This window comes from Hyla sarda, chromosome 10 (assembly GCF_029499605.1).
Source record: "Hyla sarda isolate aHylSar1 chromosome 10, aHylSar1.hap1, whole genome shotgun sequence".
Lineage (NCBI taxonomy): Eukaryota > Metazoa > Chordata > Amphibia > Anura > Hylidae > Hyla > Hyla sarda.
The window spans coordinates 41673396-41698610 of NC_079198.1; the positions used below are offsets into that span (position 1 = coordinate 41673396).

At 43.8% G+C, this 25215-nt stretch overlaps 1 protein-coding gene across 4 annotated transcripts in view; it reads right to left on the reverse strand.

The window, feature by feature from the left end:
* Positions 1–25215, reverse strand: part of CBL (Cbl proto-oncogene) — a 118368-nt gene that overhangs the window by 80974 nt on the left and 12179 nt on the right. For all 4 annotated transcript variants that reach the window (XM_056542618.1, XM_056542620.1, XM_056542619.1 and 1 more), the window contains exon 2: positions 6561–6808. In XM_056542618.1, coding sequence (XP_056398593.1) covers positions 6561–6808 — 248 coding nt within the window. The remainder of the gene's footprint in view (positions 1–6560; positions 6809–25215) is intronic.

Below are 25215 nucleotides of genomic sequence, written 5' to 3' on the forward strand. Positions count from 1 at the left end.
GTATGGAAATACCCCATATATGGATGTAAAGTGTTCTGCGGGCGAACTACAATGTTCAGAAGAGAAGGAGCGCCATTGAGCTTATGGCGAGAGAATTTGTTTGGAATGGAAGTCAGGGGCCATGTGCGTTTACAATGCCCCCGTTGTGCCAGAACAGTGGACCCCCCCCCACATGTGACCCTATTTTGGAAACTGCACCCCTCACAGAATTTTATAAGGGGTGCATTGAACATTTACACCCCACTGGCATTTAACAGATCTTTGGAACAGTGGGCTGTACAAATGAAAAATTTAATTTTTCATTTTCATGGACCACTGTTCCAAAAATCTGTCAGACACCTCTGGGGTGTAAATGTTCACTGTACCCCTTATTACAATATGTGAGCGGTGTAGTTTCCAAAATGGGGTCACATGTGGGGGGGTCCACTGTTATGGCACTATGGGGGCACACATGGCCTTCAATTTCGGACACATTCTCTCTCCGGAAGCCCAATGGCGCTCGTTCTCTTCTGAGCATTGTAGTTCGCCCGCAGAGCACTTTACATCCACATATGGAGTATTTTCTTATGGGGCTACACATTTTGGGGGGCTTTTTCCTACTCTCCCTTGTGAAAATGAAAAATGTAGGGCAACGCCAGCATTTTAGTGAAAAAAAATGTTTTTCTTAATTTTCACGTCCAACTTTAACGGAAATTTGTCATACACCTGTGGGGTGTTAGGGCTCACTTTTACCTCTTGTTACATTCCGTGAGGGGTGTAGTTTCCAAAATGGGGTCACATCTGGGTATTTATTGTTTTGCATTTATGTCAGAACCGCTGTAAAATCAGCCACCCCTGTGCAAATCACCAATTTAGACCTCAAAGGTACATGGCGCGCTTTCACTTCTGACCCACGTTGTGCGCTCGCAGAGCACTTAACGCCCATATATGTGGTAGTTCTGTACTCAGGAGAAATTGAGTCACAAATTTTGGGGGTCTTTTTTCCTTTTTACCGCTTGTGAAAATTAAAAAGTATGGGGCAACACCAGCATGTTATGTTAGTGAACAAAAATTCTTTTTACACTAACATGCTGGTTTAGACCCCAACTTTACCTTTTAAGGGGTAAAAGGAGAAAAAGCCCCCCAAAATTTGTAACAATTTCTCCTGAGTACGGAGATACCCCATATGTGGCCCTAAACTGTTTCCTTGAAATACGACAGGGCTCCAAAGTGAGAGAGCACCATGCGCATTTGAGGACTAAATTGGGCATTTGAATCTGCCACAAAAATACCCTACGGCAGTGTTTCCCCAAACAGGGTCTCCAGCTGTTGCAAAACTCCCGGCCTTGACAGTCAGTGGCTGGCTGGCAATACTTGGAGTTGGTGTTTTTCAACAGCTGGAGGCTTCGATTTGGAAACCCTGCCGTACAATACGTTTTAGTATTTTTTTTTTTTACTGGAGGGGGGGGGGGGAACTTTGAAGGGGTATGTGTATATGTAGTGTTTTACCCTTTATTATGTGTTAGTGTAGTTTTTTTAGGGTACATTCACACGGGCGGAGGTTTACAATAAGTTTGAGCTGCAGCGGAAAATTTGCCGCATCTCAAACTTGCAGCAGAACTCGCTGTAAACCCGCCCGTGTGAATGTACCCTGTACATTCACATATGGGGGGGCGCAAACCTCCAGCTATTGCAAAACTACAACTCCCAGCATGCACTGACAGACCATACATGCTGGGAGTTGTAGTTATGCAACAGCTGGAGGCACATTGGTTGCAAAACACAGTTTGTTACTTAACACAGTGTTTCGTAACCAGTGTGCCTCCAGCTGTTGCAAAACTAGAACTCCCAGCACGTACAGTCTCTCAGTGCATGCTTGGAGTTGTATTTTTGCAACAGCTGGAGGCACACTGGTTGCAAAACACTGAGTTAGTTAACAAACTGTTTCACAACCAATGTGTCTCTAGCTGTTGCAAGCATGCATTGACAGTCTAAGGGCATGCTGGGAGTTGTAGTTTTGCAACAGCTGGAGGCACACTGCTACAACTCCCAGCATGCCCTTTGGTAGTCTGTGCATGCTGGGAGTTGTAGTTATGCAACAGCTGGCTGCACACTTTCATAGAAAAATGTGCCTCCAGCTGTTGCAAAACTACAACCCCCAACATGCACAGACTACCAAAGGGCATGCTGGGAGTTGTATTTGGAACTCCAGGTGTTGCAAAACTACAACTCCCAGCATGCCCTTTGTCTGAGCATGCTGCGAGTTGTTGCTAAGCAACAGCAGGAAGTGAGCAGGCCTCACCTCCTGCTGTATCCTGCTGCTGGGACCACCACCGCTGCTGCCGCTGATCCTGCTGCTCCTGTCGCCACCACCGCCGGACCAGTGCAAGGTAGGAGACCCCCGCCGGTGCTGATCTCCGCCATCTTCGCCGTCCCGATCGCCGCCCAACCGGGACGTGATTGATCGGTCTCTCCGACCGATCATTCAAGTGAACGTGAGGCAGCACCCGCGCCACCTCACTCCTGCTGGGTAAGGGTGAATGGGGCTGTCTCGGACAGCCCCATTCACTCTTTTTTTCCGGGTCACCAGAGACCAGATTGACCCGGAAAAGCCGCTAATTGTTGGGTCTGAATTGACCGACGATTTGCTGCGATCGCCAACGTATGGATACGCCTGTGGGAATTCTGGTGCTCGCCGGGCAGGGACCGGACCAGGGTGACTGCTGATATCTATCAGCAGGCACCCCGTGCAAACCCCCCCAGGGGTTTGCACGGGGTGCTTGCTGATAGATATCAGCAGTCACCCTGGTCCGGTCCCCGCCCGGCGAGCACCAGAATTCCCACAGGCGTATCCATACGCCCTCAGTCCTTAAGGGGTTAAAAGACTTGGACTTCCTGTTTGATCTTATTGCTATTGTACACATGTGAAGGGGCACTGCATGCCCAGAAACACTGTTTTATGGCTATTAATGCTTAATAATTATTAAATATTTGGGTGCTAAAATCTTGTTGCACCACTATCCTATTTTGTGCTGAGCAATTTTGCGCCTATGAATCCGGGATTTTTTCCTACTGGAATCCTGCTACCCTTTGCTCTTTCCAGTGGTTCTAAGGATCCAGATCCGGCACCTGCACCATTCACCATCGTCGCTGAGAGCTCAATTAGCTGTTGTGTCTTTGCTACACAACAGCAACAGGTGAGTGGATTTCAACCAGTATTCCCACCTGTTGATGTTGAGAAATACTACGCAATGAGAAGATCTGCAGTCATTTTTACATTTTAGATATCTCTTTGCTAAAGAAATAAAACCTGATGGAACAGTTTGTGTCAGGACCAGCTATAGACTGTGCTGTCAGAAATTAAATGGCCACTATCACCAAAACTATATTTTTAAAAACAATATAGAGCCAAAGAAAATAAGTCTCTCTCTACTATTTCATAATTTTTTTTCCCAGTTTCCCTTAGAAAACTGCTCCTATAGAAGTGGCCACTAGAGGTCCTCATAAGATGTCCCCCACCTGTTACCATTGTCTTTCCAACTGTGGCAACAGGGGGGCTTAATAAGCCTGTGTGCGCTACGTGTGAAGATCTATGTACACACAGAGAGCTGGCAGTGAGTGAGCTGCTGCGATTGGCTGAGGGGAGGCCACACCCCCCCCCCCCCCACACCGCCTCTGCAGCTGCAGTGAAAGGAGAAGGATTCAGTACACAGCTCCGTCCATAGCATAGAGAAGAAGGAGCAAGTGTGACAGCCTGATCAGCCTCATACAGCAACATGTACCCCAGTAGTAAGGAGATGGGGAGGGGGTTTGTTACAATGTGCACCTCAGAAGTAAAAAGATGTCATAAGGAGGTTTGTTAACCTCTTAAGGACCCAGGACGTATGGGTACGTCCTGGGTCACGGTCCTGCGATATAATGCGGGGTCACACGGTGACCCCGCACCATATCGCGGCGGGCCCGACATCATAGTGAAGCCGGGACCCACCGCTAATAGCGCGCGGCACTGATCGCGCGGCTAAAAACGAAAGTAAAAAGGTGCCCGGCTAGCTCAGGGAGCTGTTCAGGATCGCCGTGGTATAATCGCGGCATCCCGAACAGCTGTAGCACAGGAGGAATGTCTCTTACCTTCTGCTGAGATCCAGGCTTGAGCATTCAATCGCCGAAAACACCGATTGATCCATTCCTATGGAGATGCATCAATCAGTATTATAGATCAGTTAATGCAATGCTATAGCCTCCTATAGGAGCTATAATATTGCATAAGAAAAGTGTGAAAAAGATCATTAACCCTTTCAATTATCCCTTCCCCTAATAAAAGTTTGAATCACCCGGCATTTCCAAGAATAAAAAAGCCATAGTAAATAAAAATAAACATGTGGTATCGTTGCGTGTGGAAACGTCCAAATTCTAAAAATATACCGCTTTTTAATCCGTTCAATAGCGTACGCGCAAAAAAATTCCAAAATAGTGCATTTTTGATCACTTTTTATACCACAAAAAAGTGAATAAAAAGTGATCAAAAAGTCTGATCAGAACAAAAATGGTACCGCTAAAAACTTCAGATCACGGCGCAAAAGATGAGCCCTCATAGCACCCTGAAGACAGAAAAATAAAAAAGTTATAGGGGTCAGAAGATGACCATTTTAAACGTATACATTTTCCTGCATGTATTCATGATTTTTTCTTAAGTGATACAAAATCAAACCTATAAAAGTAGGGTATCATTTTAACCGTATGGACCTACAGAATAAAGCTAAGGTATCATTTTTGCCGAAAAATGTACTGCTTAAAAACGGAAGCCCCCAAAACTTACAAAAGTGTTTTTTCATCAATTTTGTCGCACATTGATTTTTTTTTCCTCTTTCCCCGTAGATTTTTGGATAAAATGATGTTGTTACAAAGTAGAATTAGTGACGCAAAAATTAAGCCATCATATAGAATTTTAGGTTTGTTACAGTGTCTCACACCAGTAGTAAGAAGATTGCATGAGGAAGGGGGTGTTATCGTGTGTTATCAGTTTGTGATCCCAGTAGTAAGGAAATTACTTTATTATTATATTATTTTTATATTATATTGCTTTACTAAATAGTAGAGACCTGCATTGGGATTGGAATCCCACAGGACCCAACCCAAAATGTGCGGGTCGTCAGAAGGCTGCTTTGGGCAGGTGCGGGCGGTCAGGCGCAAATCTTGCACCACCATGGCAGCCCCAATATAAGTCTGACTCAGTAACTGTCTCACAGTGCTCCTCCCATTCCTGTCTCCTGCCCATGCAGCCACCGCACCGCCATTTTGTGGCGAACTCAGCCTGCCCTTGAGGATTGTTTACTCTGTACTCCATCTTCTCCCACCAGCCTGGTACGTCAGACCTGCCACCAATGTTACTCACAATTCACACACAGTGCACTGTGCTGCGGCCCCTGTGCTGCGGTATGTCTGCACTGCTATTTAGAGATGAGCAAAGTCACAGTGATTCGATTCGTCATGAACCTCGTGGCTCGGCATTTGCTGAAATTAGCCTGCATAAATTAGTTCAGCTTTCAGGTGCTCCGGTAAGCTGGAAAAGGTGGACAGTCCTAGGAGACTCTCTTTACTGCTATTTACACAGGGTAAGTGCACTGCAGAGCATTGCACCCTAGCGTCTTCTACAGACCCCAGGGTGCAATGCTCTGCACATACCACCCCCCCCCCCCATATGTATGGCAGTGTGTGTGTATGTACATTCCTACGCAGGTGGGGGTATGTGCAGAGCATTGCATCGGTCAGTGACCCAGGGCCTCAGTCAGCACATACTGTACATAAACTAGAGTGCAATGCTCTGCAAACACACCTCATGCATAGCAGTGTGTGTACTACACTCACACACACACACTACTACTATACAGTAGGAGTATGTGTAGAGCATTGCACCCTAGTATATGTACATTCCTGTTAGCGGGCGGGAGAGGACAAAAAAATAAAATAAAAATCAATCATCGGGAGCGGGTTTGAAAACCAGTACCGTGCAGTGCTCTACTACATAGTGTATTAGGAGAACAGCAGGCAAAACTCCTCCTTTCTCTCTGTAACAGTACAGCATAAAACCAGAGAGGAAAGGGTTACAGAGCAGAGTGCAGTGATTGGCTGACAGCTCAGTGACACAGTGAGTGAAGAAGTTTAGTCATGTACAGTGAAGGCAAGAGGGGGACATGCTCCTCAGAATATGAAAATTCAGTGTGATCTGATATAAGCTGATTTTTAAAGAAATACAGAAGCTAGACACAAAAGTAACATTTACGTGATCAGGATGAGATACTGAGTAACATAACTTTTTTTCTGGGATATATGATAGGTACGCTTTAATAATAAACATTAAATAATTTAATCCTAAAACTATATTTATACCCAGCATCTGCAATTCAGAGATTAAATTCACAACATTAATAGCTTTTTTTTCCCCTAAAATACCCAAGTTCTGTGTGGTTTTCCTAATATTTTGCGATGTTTGTCTCCTAGATGGATGACATATGCTATATTTCCGTAGGGTTTACACTTAAAGTGCTCCAAGGATTTCTTGTACCTTAATTTAGCAAACTAACCTTGGTTGAGAATTTTCCTCATACATGCGTTCTTTGCCTTCCTTGAATAAACTAATTGTTTGCTTTGTCTTCTTTAATAAGTTTTCCATAAAAACTCTGAAATACTCATTTTCTCCGAGAATCTCCATCTTTCCCTCATAGCGAGACATAATAGTGCGAAGGTGCTGGTACGTGTCGGGGAGCAAGTCCAAAATGTAGGGAGGGCTGTTCTTCAAAGCAAGCCTTTGGTTCTGGCACAACCGAACCACCTACAAAACAGAAATAACACAATTTGTTTTTAAAGGTGGACAACCAATACATTTTTTAATGGGACAAAAATCCTAGAAGTCATCCTTAACACCCAAAAAGACGCAGCCTGTTTTTACCTTAGTAACTGGGCCCAATTTTTCAAATCTGGCATGTGTCTCCTTAAGTGGTAATACCTAGGAGATGCTTTTACTTAGCTACACGATTCTAAGACTTTTTTTGTGACATACTGTACTTTATATTAGTGGTAAATCTTTGTTGATTCATGCAGCATTTTTTGTTTAAAACCCCAAAATATTGTCAAGAACTACTAGCTTTTTTAAATGGCATTCACTGTACAGTATAAATTATGTTTTTGTTCCGTGGGTCTGTACGATTATTGAGATACCCAATTTATATAGCTTTTTATGTTCTTTTTACAACAATTCCCCCCCCTTTTTTAGGTGTTACCATGTTCTGACCCATAAATTTAAAATTTTTCGCCCATTGCCATTGTGTGAAAGCTTATTTCTTGCGGGACACTTTATCGGTACCATGTTTGCAAAACAAGCTAACTTTTGAAATTTTTTTACTCCATGTTTTGGCCCAAAATGAGCAACTTTTGCACTTCGTTTTTTTCACCATGCGGGATAAACTACATTATTGTTCTATTGTTCAAGTCATTAGGAACCTGGTACTTTCTATTTTTCTACTTTTTATTTTATTTTATTTTTTACACTTTATTAGATTTTTGAAATATTTTTCACAGGTCAGTATACACTATGGCTGGACCTCACAAGGTGCCTTACTAGGCAGACAGGAGGCCTATTGCTGCAATGGCAACCATCAGTATCTCACATTTGCATCGCGGGATCGCCGTTTGTGTCAGTTCCATAGATTCCATGATCAGGAGTCATCACGGCATACTTGGGGTTAATGCTACCGAGACCGGTGCGATGGGACCCTGGCTGTCCTGGACGCATAGCGCTGAGCAGGATGTCAGCAACTGGACGTATGCATCTGTTCTGGGGTGGGAAGGTGTTAAATAGAAGTTAAAAAAAAAAAAAAAAAAACAACACTACATAATTTATGGTGGTCAAGCATATGGCCATGAATGCAGAACACGTGCACATATGAACGCAAGACTTATGATTAGTTTAATACCTTGCATTTCCTGGGCTTCCTACCTAAACCTTGTCGGAGAGGAAAAGTAGCCATGATATATGAATAACCTGCTGTTAAACCCTGGTCCTACATTCGTCTATCAATCGAGCACAGAGCACACAGATCAATGGGATTTTATGTAATGCCAGTGATCTGTATGAGGAATCAAATGATTCCTCCTAAAAGTCCCCTAAGGGGACTAAAAGTGTAAATAAAAAAAATTAAGTTTAAAAAATGTTTACAACACACATTAACCCCTTCCTTATTAAAAGTTTAACCCCTTAAGGACCAGGCCATTTTACACCTTAGGACCGGAGCGTTTTTTGAACATCTGACCACTGTCACTTTAAACATTAATAACTCTGGAATGCTTTTACCTATCATTCTGATTCCGAGATTGTTTTTTCGTGACATATTCTACTTTATGTTATTGGTAAAATTTTGTCGATACTTGCATCGTATCATAGTGAAAAATTTCAAAATTTGCTGAAAAAATTGAAAATTTTGCATTTTTCGAACTTTGAAGCTCTCTGCTTGTAAGGAAAATGGATATTCCAAATAAAAAATTTTTTTTTTCACAAATACAATATGTCTACTTTATGTTTGCATCATAAAATTAATGAGTTTTTACTTTTGGTAGACACCAGAGAGCTTCAAAGTTCAGCAGCAATTTTCCAATTTTTCACAAAATTTTCAAACTCACTATTTTTCAGGGACCAGTTCAGGTTTGAAGTGGATTTGAAGGGTCTTCATATTAGAAATACCCCACAAATAACCCCATTATAAAAACTGCACCCCCCAAAGTATTCAAAATGACATTCAGTCAGCGTTTTAACCCTTAAGGTGTTTCACAGGAATAGCAGCAAAGTGAAGGAGAAAATTCACCATCTTCATTTTTTACACTCGCATGTTCTTGTAGACCCAATTTTTGAATTTTTACAAGGGGTAAAAAGAGAAAATTTATACTTATATTTGTAGCCCGATTTCTCTCGAGTAAGCACATACCTCATATGTCTATGTAAAGTGTTTGGTGGGCGCAGTAGAGGGCTCAGAAGCGAAGGAGCGACGAGGGAATTTTGGAGAGTACGTTTTTCTGAAATGGTTTTTGGGGGGAATGTTGCATTTAGGAAGCCTCTATGGTACCAGAACAGCAAAAAATCCCCACATGGCATACCATTTTGGAAACTAGACCCCTTGGGAAACGTAACAAGGGGTAAAGTGAACCTTAATACCCCACAGGTGTTTCACGACTTTTGCATATGTAAAAAAAAAAAAAAAAAAAAATTCACTAAAATGTGTGTTTCCCCCCAAATTTCACATTTTTGCAAGGGTTAATAGCAGAAAATACCCCACAAAATTTGTAACCCCATCTCTTCTGAGTATGGAGGTACCCCATAAGTGGACCTGAAGTGCACTACGGGCGAACTACAATGCTCAGAAGAGAAGGAGTCATATTTGGCTTTTGGAGAGCAAATTTTGGTCGGGGGGCATGTCGCATTTAGGAAGCCCCTATGGTGCCACAACAGCAAAAAACCCTCACATGGCATACCATTTTGGAAACTAGACCCCTTGAGGAACGTAACAAGGAATAAAGTGAGCCTTAATACCCTACAGGGGTTTCACGACTTTTGCATATGTAAAAAAAAAAAAATATTTTTTTTCACAAAAATGTGTGTTTCCCCCCAAATTTCACATTTTTGCAAGGGTTAATAGCAGAAAATACCCCCCAAAATTTGTAACCCCATCTCTTCTGAGTATGAAGGTACCCCATAAGTGGACCTGAAGTGCACTACGGGCGAACTACAATGCTCAGAAGAGAAGGAGTCATTTGGCTTTTGGAGAGCAAATTTTGCTCGGGGGGCATGTCGCATTTAGGAAGCCCCTATGGTGCCAGGACAGCAAAATAACCCCCACATGGCATACCATTTTGGAAACTAGACCCCTTGAGGAACGTAACAAGGTGTACAGTGAGCATTTACCCCCCACTGGTGTCTGTCAGAACTTTGGAACAGTGGGCTGTACAAAAATTTTTAATTTGCACAGCCCACTCTTCCAAAGATCTGTCAGACACCTGTGGGGTGTAAATTCTCACTTCACCCCTCATTATATTCCGTGAGGGGTGTAGTTTCCGAAATGGGGTCACATGTGGGTTTTTTTTTTTTTTTGCGTTTGTCAAAACCGCTGTAACAATCAGCCACCCCTGTGCAAATCACCTCAAATGTACATGGTGCACTCTCCCTTCTGGGCCTTGTTGTGCGCCCCCAGAGTACTTTGCGCCCACATATGGGGTATCTCCGTACTCGGGAGAAATTGCATTACAAATTTTGGGGGGCGTTTTTCCCTTTTACCTCTTGTCAAAATGAAAAGTAAAGGGCAACACCAGCGTGTTAGTGTAAAAAATTTATTTTTTTACACTAACACGCTGTTGTAGACCCCAACTTCACCTTTTCATAAGGGGTTAAAGGAGAAAAATCCCCCCAAAATTTGTAACACAATTTCTCCCGAGTACGGCGATACCCCATATGTGGCCCTAAACTGTTGCCTTGAAATACGACAGGGCTCCAAATTGAGAGAGCGCCATGCGCATTTGAGGCCTGATTTAGGGACTTGCATAGGGGTGGACATAGGGGTATTCTACGCCAGTGATTCCCAAACAGGGTGCCTCCAGCTGTTGCAAAACTCCCAGCATGCTTGGACAGTCAACGGCTGTCCAGCAATACTGGGAGTTGTTGTTTTGCAACAGCTGGAGGCTCCATTTTGGAAACAGTGGCGTACCGGATGTTTTTCATTTTTATTGGGAGGAGAGGGGGGCTGTGTAGGGGTATGTGTATATGTAGTGTTTTTTACTTTTTATTTTATTTTGTGTTAGTGTAGTGTAGTGTTTTTAGGGTACAGTCACACGGGCGGGGGATTACAGCGAGTTCCCGCTGCGAGTTTGAGCTGCCGCGCAAAATTTGCTGCACCGCAAACTTGCAGCCTGATACTCACTGTAAGCCCCCTGCCCATGTGAATGCACCCTGTACATTCACAGGGGGGGGACCTCCAGCTGTTACAAAACTACAACTCCCAGCATGCACAGTTTATCAGTGCATGCTGGTAGTTATAGTTTTGCAACAGCTGGAGGCACACGGTTGGGAAACACTGAGTTAGGAAACAGACAATGTTTCCCAACCAGTATGCCTCCAGTTGTTGCAAAACCACAACTCCCAGCATTCTCAGACATGCTGGGAGTAGTAGTTCGGCAACATCTTTAGAGCCAGATGTTGCCGAACTACAACTCCCAGCATGCTGGGAGTTGTAGTTTTGCAACATCTGGAGGACTACAGTTTGCAGACCACTAATACAGTGGTTCCCAATCTGTGCCCTTCCAGATGTTGCAAAACTACAACTCCCAGTATGCCAAAACTGTCCAGGCATGCTGGGAGTTGTAGTTCTGCAACATCTGAAGGGCCAGATGTTACAGAACTACAACTCCCAGCATGCCTGGACAGTAAGGGCATGCTGAGGATGTGTAGTTCTGCAACATCTGGAAGGGCACAGTGGTCTCCAAACTGTGGACCTCCAGATGTTGCAAAACTGCAACTCCCAGCATGCCCAGACGCCAAGGGCTGTCTGGGCATGCTGGGAGTTGTAGTTTACAGGGTCCCAATACAGCAATGCATGTCGCTTTACGGCGACGTGCATTGCTGTAAAGGGCCCGACCGCGGCTGAAGAGGAACTCACCTGTCGCCGCCGCCGCCATCTTCCTCGCCGGGATACGGGTCTTCAGGAACGAGGTAAGTACCGGGGCCGGTCCCCAGCACTCCCCCGTCCCCCGCCGCGTCCTCCGGTCTTCCTCCCGTCCTCTCCGGACTTCAAGGGGCCGGGCAGGACGGGAGGAAGTAACCGCCCCCCCTCCTGCGATTGGTCGGTTAGTTAACCGACGGATCGCAGGGGATCGGAGGAGGTGGCAGGCTTGCCACCTCGCTCCGATACTTCAGCATGGTCCTGGCTGTCTGTGACAGCCGGGATCATGCGAAATTACCGGGCGGTCGGGTCCCAGAGACCCGATCAGCACGGTATCGCCGCAGATCACAAGGGCGATTTCCCTTGCGATTTGCGGCGATCGCCGACATGGGGGGCCTACATGGCCCCCCTCGGCGTTTGCCCTGGATGCCTGCTGAAGGATTTCAGCAGGCATCCGGTTCCGATCTCTGCCCGGCGAGCGGCAGGGACCGGAAATACAACAGGACGTTCTCTAACGTCCTTGGGCATTAAAGCCCAGGTAGTGGGGACGTTAGAGAACGTCCTATGTCCTTAACAGGTTAAATCACCCCCCTTTTCCCTAATAGCATATAAAAAATATATAACCAAAATAAAAATAAACATATGGTATCACCACGTGTGTAAATGTCCGAACTATAAAAATATATCGTAAATTAAACCGCACGGTCAATGGTGTACGCGCAAAAATAATTCCAGAGTCCAAAATAGCGTATTTTTGGTCACTTTTCATACCATAAAAAATTTTTAACAAAAAGGAATAAAAAGCGATAAAGTCATATCAAAACAAAAATGGTACAGATTAAAAACTTCAGATCACGACAAAACATTAGCCCTCATACCACCCGTATGCTGAAAAATGAAAAAGGTATAGGGGTCAGAAGAGGACAATTTTAAATGTATTACTTTTTGTGCATGTAGTTATGATTTTTTCTAAAAGTACGACAAAATCAAACCTATATAAGTAGGGTATCATTAATCGTATGGACCTACAGAAGATAATCATTTTTAACGAAAAATGTACAGCATAGAAATGGAAGCCCCCAAAATTTACAAAATGGCGTTTTTTCGTAATTTTTGTCGCACAGCGATTTTTTTTCTGTTTCGTCGTAGATTGTTGGGTAAAAGGACTGATGTCATTACAAAGTAGAATTGGTGGTGCAATAAATAAGCCCTCATATGGATTTTTAGGTGCAAAATTGAAAAGGTTATGATTTTTTAAAAGGTAAGGAGGAAAAAACAAAAGTGCCGCCTACCCCCCCCCCCCCCCCCCCCCCCCCAGTTAAAATGACGATCACGGGGCCGGAGCATTGTGACATCACGCTCCGCCCCCTCAATGCAAGCCTATGGGAGAGGGAGTGTTCGCTCCGGGGACTGATTTTAACGGGGGGGGGGGGGGGGGACCCCCGCGATCAGGCATCTTATCTCCTACGACTCGCTACGACTACGACTGGCTATTAACCCTTTAGATCGCCGCTGTCAAAGCTGACAGTGACGTCTAAAGGGAGATGTGAATGCTCCCTGGTGGGTTAGTGGAGTGGATCGACCCCCCCCCCCCCCCCCCCGCAGCGTGATCACGGGGGGGGAGATCTACTATAGAGGCAGCCGGAGGGCTTACCTCTGTTCCCTAGTGTCCGTGGCTCTGTCATTGATAAAGTCTGGCTGGACCAGGCTCTATCAATGGATCACAGAGCACACAGATCAATTGTGTGCAATAGAACTTTATTGATATGTATGAGGAATCTAATGATTCTTCCAAAAAGTCTAATAAAAAAAAAAAGTCTTAATAAAAAGCTTAAGACACACATTAACCACTTCCATGTTAAAAGTTAAAACATTTCCTATATAAAAACATGTAAATATAAAAATAAACATTTAGTATTGCTGCGTGCGTAATTGTACGAACTATTAAAATATAACTGAATAGCTTCAAAGAAGGACATTCACGGCACTTCGATATGCTGAAAGTAATTCTTCTTTATTCACGTATGGGGATACACAGACATGAGGGGTCGAGACGGGAGGACAGGCCAACGACAGTTTCGCCGCACACCGCGGCTTCCACTGGACCTTCCGTCACTTCCCAGTTCTCAAACTTAAGTATGGGACCAACCTTCCAAAAACACACCCGGCTAGGGAATTAACCCTTTCATCATTGGAGGATGTAGGTCCCATACTAAAGCTTACACAGATACTAACATATACAAGTGTGAGCAGAATAAAAAAAATTCATAAAAAATTTCACAGGAAATATATCCAATGTAAGGGTGCTTTCACACTACGTTTTGTACTTACGGTTCCCGAATGCATGTCTATGAGCCGACCGGAGGCTGCGGTTCACTGCGGTCGGCTCATAGACATGCATTAAATACGGTTCCCGAATACGGCTGAGTGCGGGCACCACGATTAAGCCCCACACCCCCTCCTCCCAGCCATATTTGGGAACCGTAAGTACAAAACGTGGTGTGAAAGCACCTAACATGGACATAAAAAGTGCATCGGAGATCTAGGTTTGTCATAGCATCAAGTAGTAAAAATATTGCAGCAGATAGAGGAAAGAATCAACTGAAAAGAAATATAATTTATCTGTATATGTATCACAAATTATCTGCACAGAATATTGATATCCTTACGTTCATTAAGTCCCAGATTTCCTAATGTTTGCTTGTGTTTTAAGAATAATGGATGTCTCCTGTTTTAATAATGCATCATCTTGGTTACCTCCACCTATAAGATTTTGAATCCGAACTAAATATGTCCCATGAAGGACTTGGATATATATATACACATATACATATATATATATATATATATATATACACATATATATATATATATATATATATATATATATATATATATATATATATATATATATATATATACATATATACATATATATATACATATATATATATATATATATATACACACATATATATATATATATATATATATATATATATATATATATATATATATATATATATATATATATATATATATATATATATATTACATACATATACATATATATATATATATATATATATATATATATATATATATATATATATATATATATATATATATATATGTATATGTATCCTGCACGGAATATGACGTAATAGTCAAAAAAATTTAAATAAAAATATTATTTAAAAAGTGATTAAAAAGTCAGATCAATACCAAAATGGTACAGATCCAAAAAAAAAAAAAAAAATTGTGACTCAATAAAAATTAGCCCTCAAACAGCCTGATATGTGGAAAAATTTAAAATAGAAATAAAAAATTTATATAAAAAAAAAAAAGGGTACAGGGGTCAAAACAATGGCAATTAAAATTCAAAAAAAGTTCAGATTTTTTTTTTTAAATTAGTAAAACATGAAGGAAAGTATCTAAAGTAGAGTATCAAAATAATGTTGGCTCAACCACAAGGTAAATGGCGTCAAAAAGAAAACCCACCAAATTTGCTAAGTTATCTTTTACTATTTCAATTTCACTTCAACTATATACCGTATTTATCGGGGTATACCACGCACCGGCATATAACACGCACCCTCATTTTACCAAGGATATTTGGGTAAAAAAAGTTTTTTACCCAAATATCCATGATAAAATGAGGGTGCGTGTATACCCCGATATACCCCCAGGAAAGGCAGGGGGAGAGAGGCCGTCGCTGCCCGCTTCTCTCCCCCTGCCTTTCCTGGGGTCTATAGCGCTGCTGTCGGCCCTTTTCACCCCCTGGTTATCGGCGCCGCTGCCCGTTCTGTCCCCCTGACTACCTGTGCCGGCGCCGATAGCCAGGGGGAGAGAAGGGGCAGCGGCACCCATTGCCGGCGCCGCTGCCCTGTTGCCTCCCCCCATCCCCGGTGGCATAATTACCTGAGTCGGGTCCGCGCTGCTCCAGGCCTCCGTCGTGCATCCCCAGCGTCGTTGCTATGCACGGCGCGGCGCTCTGACGTCATGCGCCGCGCCGTTCAGTGCATAGCAACGACGGAGGCCTGGAGCAGCGGAGCAGCGCGGACCCGACTCAGGTAATTATGCCACCGGGGAAGGCAACGGGGCAGCGGCGCCGGCAATGGGTGCCGCTGCCCCTTCTCTCCCCCTGGCTGTCGGCACCGCTTCTCTCCCCCTGGCTATCGGCGCCGACACCGATAGTCAGGGGGACAGAACGGGCAGCTGCGCCGATAACCAGGGGGTGAAAAAGGGCCGACAGCAGCGCTCTAGACCCCAGGAAAGTCAGGGGGAGAGAAGCGGGCAGCGACGGCCTCTCTCCCCCTGCCTTTCCTGGGGGGGTATCGGCGTATAACACGCACACAGACTTTAGGCTAAAAATTTTAGCCTAAAAAGTGCGTGTTATACGCCGATAAATACGGTATATTTTTTTTTTTTTGGGTTCAGAGAATATGTGGTTATTGAAAAATTTAAAGTTATTATAGTAGTTATTTATGGCTGTTATAGGGAAAAAATTTGAGTTTAGAGGAAAAAAATTGGTCCGGAAAAGTGGATCGTCATGAGGGACAAGAAGATTTTGCTTCCCGTGGACAAGTAGTTTTTTTAAATTAAATTTCCACACCCCTGATGCGTCATACCTAGTGGGTGCTTGCGTTTATCAGCAGCCAGGACCAACAGATAGCATTGATCTCGGGCATCAACCCATTAAAAGTTACAATCAAAGTTGATCGCAGCTCCATTGGGGGGGGGGGGGGGGGGGATTTATCAAAACCTGTCCAGAGGAAAAGTTTCCCAGTTGCCCATAGCAACCAATCAGATAGCTTCTTTCATTTTTAACAAGGCCTCTGCAAAATGAAAGAAGCAATCTGATTGGTTGCTATGGGCAATTGGGCAACTTTTCCTCTGCACAGGTTTTAATAAATCTCTCCCATTGAGATTGCACATCAAAGACTTTGATACCTAAGGCCACTCACTTCCATAGATGCGAGATCACATCCATGATGGAAGCAGAGATAAGATGCTACCAGATACTTCTGGGAACACAAAGCTGGACTGGATAAAGTACAAGATGAATAAGTAAAAAAAATAAAAAGCACTTCATTTAAAATTTGACAGCTGGATCACCCGCATTAAATCCCATACACAGGGTTATAGGACGTGTGAAACCGTTTAAAATAGGGATCGACCGATATCGATTTTTTGGGGCCGATATCGATAATCTGTGACCTTTCAGGCAGATAACCGATAATTTATACTGGAATATCGGTATAAATTATCGGCTATTTACCCCGAGCCCTGCAGAAGCCGCTGCAGATCAATGATTTAAAGTGGGAGCTTTAAATCAATGAACTGCAGCGGCTTTTGCGGGCCAAAAACCGCCACCCACTTCTCTCACCCTGCCTGTCCTGGGGTCCTCCCTAGTCCAACCATCACCGCCGCTGCCCCATTGCCTCCCCCATCCCCGGTTTTATAATTACCTGTTCGCGGGGCTCGGTGTCTGTGCTACTTCTGGCTCCGGCGGCGTCCTGAGCTGTCACTGTGCGCATTGACTGACGTCGCGTTGAGGACGTCACTTGTCATTGCGCAGGGCAGGACGCTGCAAGAGCTAGAAGTAGCGCAGACCCCGGCAACAGGTAATTATAAAACCGGGGATGGGGAGGCAATGTGGCAGCAGCGGCGGTCTCTGGCCGGGGAGGCAGGGCATTATCGGCAAGGTAATTGCAGATACCAATAATGTCCAAAATCGTGAATATCAGCAGATAATATTGGCCAAACCGATAATCGGTCGATCCCTAGTTTAAAATGATGCATCACTTATCCAGAACGGTGCCACCATTTCAGAAAAACATGGTATATGGTAAAGATCAAAAGTTTGGGCACCCCAGGTAAAAATTTGTATTAATGTGCATAAAGAAGCCAAGGAAAGATTGAACCCATTTTCCCTTCTAATCGTGACATGTTCCCTGTGCCACTGGCTGCAATACAACCCCAAAGCACGATTGATCCACCCCCATGCTTAACAGTTGGACAGAGGTTCTTTTCATTAAATTCTGTTCCCCTTCTTCAAACATACCTTTGCTCATTCCGGCCAAAAAGTTCAATTTTAACCTCATCGGTACACAGAACTTGTTTCCAAAATGCATCAGGCTTGTCTATATGTTCATTTGCAAAGTTCAAACGCTGATTTTTGTGGCGAGGACGTAGAAGAGGTTTTCTTCTGATGACTCGTCCATGAAGACCATATTTGTACAAGTATCTCTTTATAGTGGAATAGTGTACCACAACTCCAGTGTCTGTCAGATCTTTCTGGAGGGATTGTTCAGTCAAACGTGGGTTTTGAATTGTTTTCTCACATCCTGCGAGCGGTTCGGTCTGATATCTTTCTTGGTCTTCCAGATCTTGCTTTAACTTCCACTGTTCCTGATGACTGCCATTTCTTAATTACATTCCGAACAGAGGATATTGACAACTGAAAATGTACTGCTATCTTCTTATAGCCTTCTCCAGCTTTGTGAACGTCAACTATTTTTAGTTTCAGATTTCTAGACAACTGCTTAGAAGAACCCATGGTGCTGATTGTTGGGGCAAGGTCAGATGAGTCTGGGCATTTAAAACCTTTGAGATTGACATCACCTGGTTTTCCCAGATGATGATTGAGAACAATCCATGACACTCGCAGGTCCCAGCTTTGCAGAGGGGGCAGTGCATGCTATAAATTCTGCAGGGTAACCAAACTTTTCAAGACACCATTTTTTTAGTTTTCTGTTATTTTGAAAGTGTAAATGATGGAAATACAATCTAACTTTTGTTGACATATTATAAGAATGTCTAATCTGTAATTTGATACCTTTTGGAGATTTTTCCATCTTTCTTTGGCTTTTTTATGCACATTAATACAAATTTTTACCTGGGGTGCCCAAACTTTTGACCCCAACTGTAAGACTACTGCTAAAATGTAAATAGCCAGCTGTACTCCTTCCCCTCTGCTCCCATATGCCCAGCCAACTTGCACTCACATGGCCAATTGGGGTCTCGAACATTTTATGAAGGTGGGCAGACAGGTATATGGGAGAAGATGAAGGAGGCAGGGATGCACTGCATGCTGGCTCAGCCCTCTATTGCGCAAAGCTAGTTATTTACATATTAGCAATAGAGGCAAATACTTGGTTATCTCTGGAACGGCAGCACTGCTCCAGGTAAATACATCATTTTAATCGTATTCACCCACACTATAACCTTGTGTATGGAGTTTGAGTGCGGGTGAACCAGCTGTCAGATTCCCTTTAAAGGGGAACTCCAGTACTTTTACTCTCATCCCCAGAGTTGGACCCCTGCAATTATACACATCTCCCCAATCTACAAGATCTGCATCTCCATCTGCAGCATACTCTCAGAGCTGGGCTCTGTTCTGAGGACCCTGGGGGGCCCAGCAACTGGACCCCCAAGATCAGACTTATTTTTCACAACCCCATTTAAAAAGGGGTATCTTAATATAAAAATGTATGCTCAGGCTGGTAAGAAATGGGGGAGGAATAAAGCATACTAATGCAGTAAAATCATTTTACTGGATCCAGTTTAATAGTATAACTATTCCATCCAGCAAACCCCACCACATATGTTCTGATCAGACGGGTTGAAAAGGGTTCTCTGGATCTATTTATTTAAACCCACTCACTAGGACTTAACCCAATGCTCATGCACTGTGTAAGTTTAAAAAATCCTTAAGGTGTGTTCACATGTGTATAAAGAAGCTAGCAAAAACAGTTTGGCATGGTTCTGAACTGAAAAACAACAACTGAGAAGTGTGTCAAACAAAAAAAAGTGTGTGTTTTTAAGCCTGACATTGATTTCGGCAGAAACACCCAAATGTCACCTCTTTCAGCACCACTCCAACACTTATTTTTGAAAACTAGCGTTTTGTTAAAAAAAAAAAAAATACTCTCACAATTCCTTCTCCTTTATTCCCCATAGACATTAAATGGGCACTGTCAGATACCAATAGGTTTTGCAATTGCTTTCATAAAAGAAAATTCAGTATTTCATACTGAAAAAGCCAGTCAAAAAACTGCCTCCTGGGATACATACCAGCCTGGCTGTGTCCACTCATCACTTCCATCATGGACCCACTTCATGATTGACAGGTCTGCAGATCTAAAGCTGCTGTGATAGTCTCCCTCACTGTCTGGTTACTTTACAGTCTCCTTGTGTGAGGAGAAGGGGGGGGGGGGGGGGGGCGGGAGTAAACCGCTGCCTGTGAGCAAATGATGAAAGAAGCTGGTGACTGAATGGAGGATTTTTTATTTAAAGAGTAAGTGTCCCTGCATGTATATATGTGTGTGGATATATAGGTATGTGTGTAAATCTGTGTTGTCTAGGTAATGTGCATGTGTATGTGTATAAATAAATGAAGGTCAGTAAGTGAGTGAGTGTCAAATACAGGGGGACTACAATCATGTGCCTCCAGCTGTTGCAAAATAAACTCCCAGCATGCCTGCACAGCCAAATGATGTGTGGAAATGCTGGGAGTTGTAGTATTGCAACTGTAGGAGAAACACAGCCTGCAGCCACAATGCTGCAGTTTTACCAATCATATGCCTCCACCTCTTGCAAAACTACAACTCAAAGCATATACGGGCATCCTGGGAGCTGTAGTTTTGCAAAAGCTGTAAGCACACAGTGGCCCTCATTTACTATTCTATACCAGACTTCTTTTGTCAGGTTTTTTTGTCGCATCTTTGTCTGCGCCATGTCGCAGACATGGTGCGCCAGTCTGCGACACGATGCGACATTTTTTCCCGACGGACCTGATGTGGATTCTCCCAAACCCGAAAAAGGGGCGTAACCCGACATTTCTGAGCTTTCCCACGTATTTATAAAGGTTTGCAACCCGAATTTGTTGAATTGTTGTGGATTTTTTCCCGACAGCTCAGAGGAGTTGGAAACCAAAACCAACAAAACGCACGTGCGACAAACAAGATGCGACATAATAAATACCAGGGGAAAAAAGCAAGATAGACTTACAACCCGATTTTCTAAGTAAATGAGGGCCAGTGTGTGTATAGCATAAAACCAGAAAGGAAAGGGTTAGGGTGCATTCACACGGCCCTCTGTCCCGCTTCTTTTCCCCCGTTTAGGTTCTGTTGTTGTTCCTTGTAAACGGATTACAAACGGTTGTTAAATAATCCCATTGATGTCATAGATAATTATATTTTTTTTTTACAATCCTTGCACCCGTCTGCGCTCATTTCTGGTGTTTTTTTTTTTTTTTTTTTTAATGGGAGAAAAGACGGTGCATGCATTATTTTTTCTCCGGTCCAAAAAATAAATAAAAAAACGGAAGAAAAAAAACGGATACAGTAAATTTCAAATTAAAGTCTATGGAAAAACAGATGAGCCTTTAACATCATCCGTTTTTTCTGTTTTTTTGATCAGTTTTTACTTCTGGAGCATGCTCAGAACAAAAAGCAAAAATTTTTATTTTTTATTTTTTTACTGCACAATAACTGATCCAAACGGACAGCATCCGTTTGCATCCGTTATTGTCAGTTTCTTTAAAGACTGTTTTTAATTTTTGACCGGGGGGGGGTGGGGGGGGGGGGAAGAATGGGACGGGTCTGGACGGCCATGTGAATGCAGCTTTACAGATGCTCATTACTGAGACCAGTGACTGAGGAGAGTGAGGGAGGGGGGGGAGTGGTTATCTGAGGAGAAGAAAGGGAACCGCACCCCTGCTTCGGGTGAACAACATTAAGGTAATTCAGAAATAAAGCTAATTCTGAGAGAAATATAGGTCATAGACACATAAAAATTATATGTACATGATCAGGATGAGTGAGATACTCAGCAACATAATAGGGATTGACCGATATTGATTTTTTTTTTACAGCTGATACCAATATTCTGCGAACTTTCCAGCCGATAGCCCGTGCATTTCAGGACCCCCTGCCTGTCCTGGGGTCCCAAATCCAACCACTGACGCTGCCTGGTGCCCCTGCCTGTCCTCTGGCCACATGCCGCCACCACTGCCCCATTGCCTCCCCATCCTCTTACCACATACCGCTGCCCGATCGCCTCCCTGTTCCCGGGGTCCGCGCTACTTCTGGCTCCAGCAGCGTTCTGCGCTGTCACTGTGCGCACTGACTGTGACGTCGCGTTGAGGACATCATTCGTCATTGCGCAGTAACGCAGGAGCCAGAAGTAGCGCGGACCCCGGGAACAGGTAATTTTAACACCGGGGATGGGGGAGGCGACGGCGCAGCGGCGGCAGCAGTATGTGGTCAGAGGATGGGGAGGCAATGGGGCAGCAGTGGTATGTGGCCAGAGGATAGGCAGGGGGATCTGGCAACCGTGGTGGTTAGACACAGGACCCCAGAACAGGCAGGGGGAGAGAAGCAGGCGGCTGCAGTGGTGGTCTCTGGCACCGCAAAAGCCGATGCAGTTCATTGATTTAAAAGGTAATTGCCGATACCGATAACTTAGAAAATCATGAATATCGGCCGATAATATCAGCCAAACCGATAATCGGTCAATCCCTACAACATAACAGTTTTGGTTTTTTTGGGTGATCTGACAGGAACACTTTAATAAATTGACACAGAGATGAGCTTGCTTCATACCAGTTTGGTCCCTGCTGCCAATAGCAGTGGCTAATGCTGAACATCGCCAATCATTTTTTATTATATCGCAATATTTACCTTCATAACCTCAATCGCTTTTTTCCCCCCAAATCATGCAGCACTACTCCTGTATATGGTACAAGATGTGGCATTATACTGCTATCCTACTACTTGTGGCTTTTCTCCCAGTCATCTCTTACAAGCAGGAAGCAGCTGAAAGCTACACAAAAGCAACATTTTATAGGATACAGTGGACTAACCACACAGCACTCAGAGATAGCAGAGAGTCAGTGTTAGAGGAGCAACATAACTGCAGCTAATTACTGTAAGGATTAACCTAATATATCACTGCTCTCCTGGTTAAACGTGGGGGAAGAAATGCTATGCATGAGGGGGACACACAGCTCTTCTGTCTACTTGGCCTGGTCCTCTTATGCATTGTGGAGCCCGACACGACACACCACGATCAGCTTATTGCTGGCCAGAGCGATGTCCCACCTCAGCCGGTGATATGCTGACTGCAGGGTCATGTACGGAGCCTAATATCTGAATTCGTCCTGCTGCCCGGGCCTGTTACAAGACACTGCACTCAGCCTATAACCGGCCTGCGGCCGATTGCTGATTGCAATGTGACATGACAGGCTGCAAGTTGCAACAATGGGTACATAAATTCCGCCAGAGTTCTCCTTTAACCCCTGCTCAGTGTCACTTCTCACACAGCGCCGTACATTTACGGCGCTGCGTTCCTTGATCACCGCGTCTCCGGACATGGTGATCGGAACAGGATGACTGCTGATCTCTATCAGCAGCCATCCTGGCCTATCGCATAGGCCATACGGCAGTGTTTCCAAAACGGAGCCTCCAGCTGTTGCAAAATAACTCCCAGTATTGCCGGACAGCTATTGACTGTTCAGGCATGCTGGGAGTTTTGTAACAGGTGGAGGCACCCTGTTTGGGGAACACTGCGGTATCCATCCCTATGCAAATCCCTAATTTACGCCTCAAATGCACATGGCACTCTCTCACTTCGCAGCCCTGCCATATTTCAAGGCAACAGTTTAGGGCCACATATGGGGTATTTCCGTAATCGGGAAAAATTGTGTTACAAATTTTGGGGGGCTTTTTCTTCTTTTACCCCGTATGAAAAGGTAAAGTTGGGGTCTACACCAGCATGTTAGTTTAACACCAGCATGTTAGTGTAAAAAAAATAAAATTTACACTAACATGCTGGTGTTGCCCCATACTTTTCATTTTTACAAGAGGTAAAAGGGAAAAAAAATTTATAACGTGATTTCTCTTGAGTATGGAAATATCTCATACGTGGGTGTAAAGTGATCTGCGGGAGCACAACAAGGCTCGGGAGCGAGCGCGCACTAGGTACATTTGAGGTCTAAATTGGTGATTTGCAGAGGGGTGGCTTTCTGAGTATGGAAACACCCCATATGTGGATGTAAAGTGCTCTGCGGGTGCACTACAGGGCTCAGAAGAGAAGGAGCATCATTGGGCTTTTTGAGAGAAAATTTGGCTGGAATTGTATGTCATGTGTGTTTACAAAGCCCCCATGGTGCCAGAACAGCGGTACCCCCAACCCCCCCTCCCCCCCCACACACACACACACACACATTAGACCCCATTTTGGAAACTACACCCCTCACAGAATGTAATAAGGGGTACAGTGAGCATTTACACCCCACAGGTGTCTGACAGATTTCTGGAACAGTGGTCTGTGAAAATTAAAAATGTAATTTTTCATTTGAACAATCCACTGTTCAAAAAATCTGTCAAACGCCGGTGGGGTGTAAATGGTAACTGCACCCCTTATTAAATTCTGTGAGGGGTGTAGTTTCCCCAAATGGGGTCACATGGGGGGGGGGGGGTCCACTGTTCTGGTAGCACGGGGGCTTTGTAAGTGCACAAGGCCCCCGACCTTTATTCCAACCAAATTCTCTTTCCAAAAGCCCAACGGCGCTCCTTCTCTTCTGAGCATTGTAGTTTGCCCGCAGAGCTCTTTACATCCACATATGGGGTATTTCCAGAAGAAAATTGTGTTACAAATTTTTTTTTTTTTTTTTTTGGGGGGGGGGGGGGCTCTTTCTCCAATTATCCCTTGTAAAAATGAAAAATTTGGGATAACACCATCATTTTAGTGAAAAAAATTACATTTTTCATTCTCACGTCCAACTTTAGCAAAAATTTGTCAATCACCTGTGTGATAAAGGCTCACTATACCCATTGTTACGTTCCTTGAGGGGTGTAGTTTCCAAAATAGTGTGCCATGTGTTTTTTTTTGTTGCTGCTGTTATGGCACCATGGGAGCTTCCTAAATGAGAAATGCCCCCCAACCACCATTTCAGCAATATTCGCTCTCCAAAATCCCATTGTCACTCCTACCCTTCTGAGCCCTCTAGTGCACCCACAGAGCACTTTACATCCACATGAGGTATTTATTTCCTTACTTGAGAGAAATTGGGTTACAAATTTTGGGGGACATTTTTACCTATTACCCCTTGTAAAATGAAAAAAAAAAATGGGTTTACAAGAACATGTTAGTGTAAAAATTGTTCTTCACATTTCTACTATTCCTGTGAAACACCTAAAGGGTTAACAAACTTTATGAATGTCATTTTGGATACTTTGAGGGGTGCAGTTTTCATAATGAGGTCAATTATAGTGTATTTCTCACAAAGACCCTCAAATTAACTTCGAAACTGAACTTGTCCCTGAAAAATTCCGATTTTGAAATTTTCATGAAAAATTGGTGCTAAACTAAAGTCCTATAATGTCTTCAAAAAGTAAAAACATGTCAACTTTATGATGAGTGTCCACTTTCCTTACAAGAAAAAACAGTCACCTCCAAAGAAGGGTGGAACTCAGGCGCTGAAGGACCAGGCAAATCTCAGGACAACAATACATTTATTCCCAGTATGCAA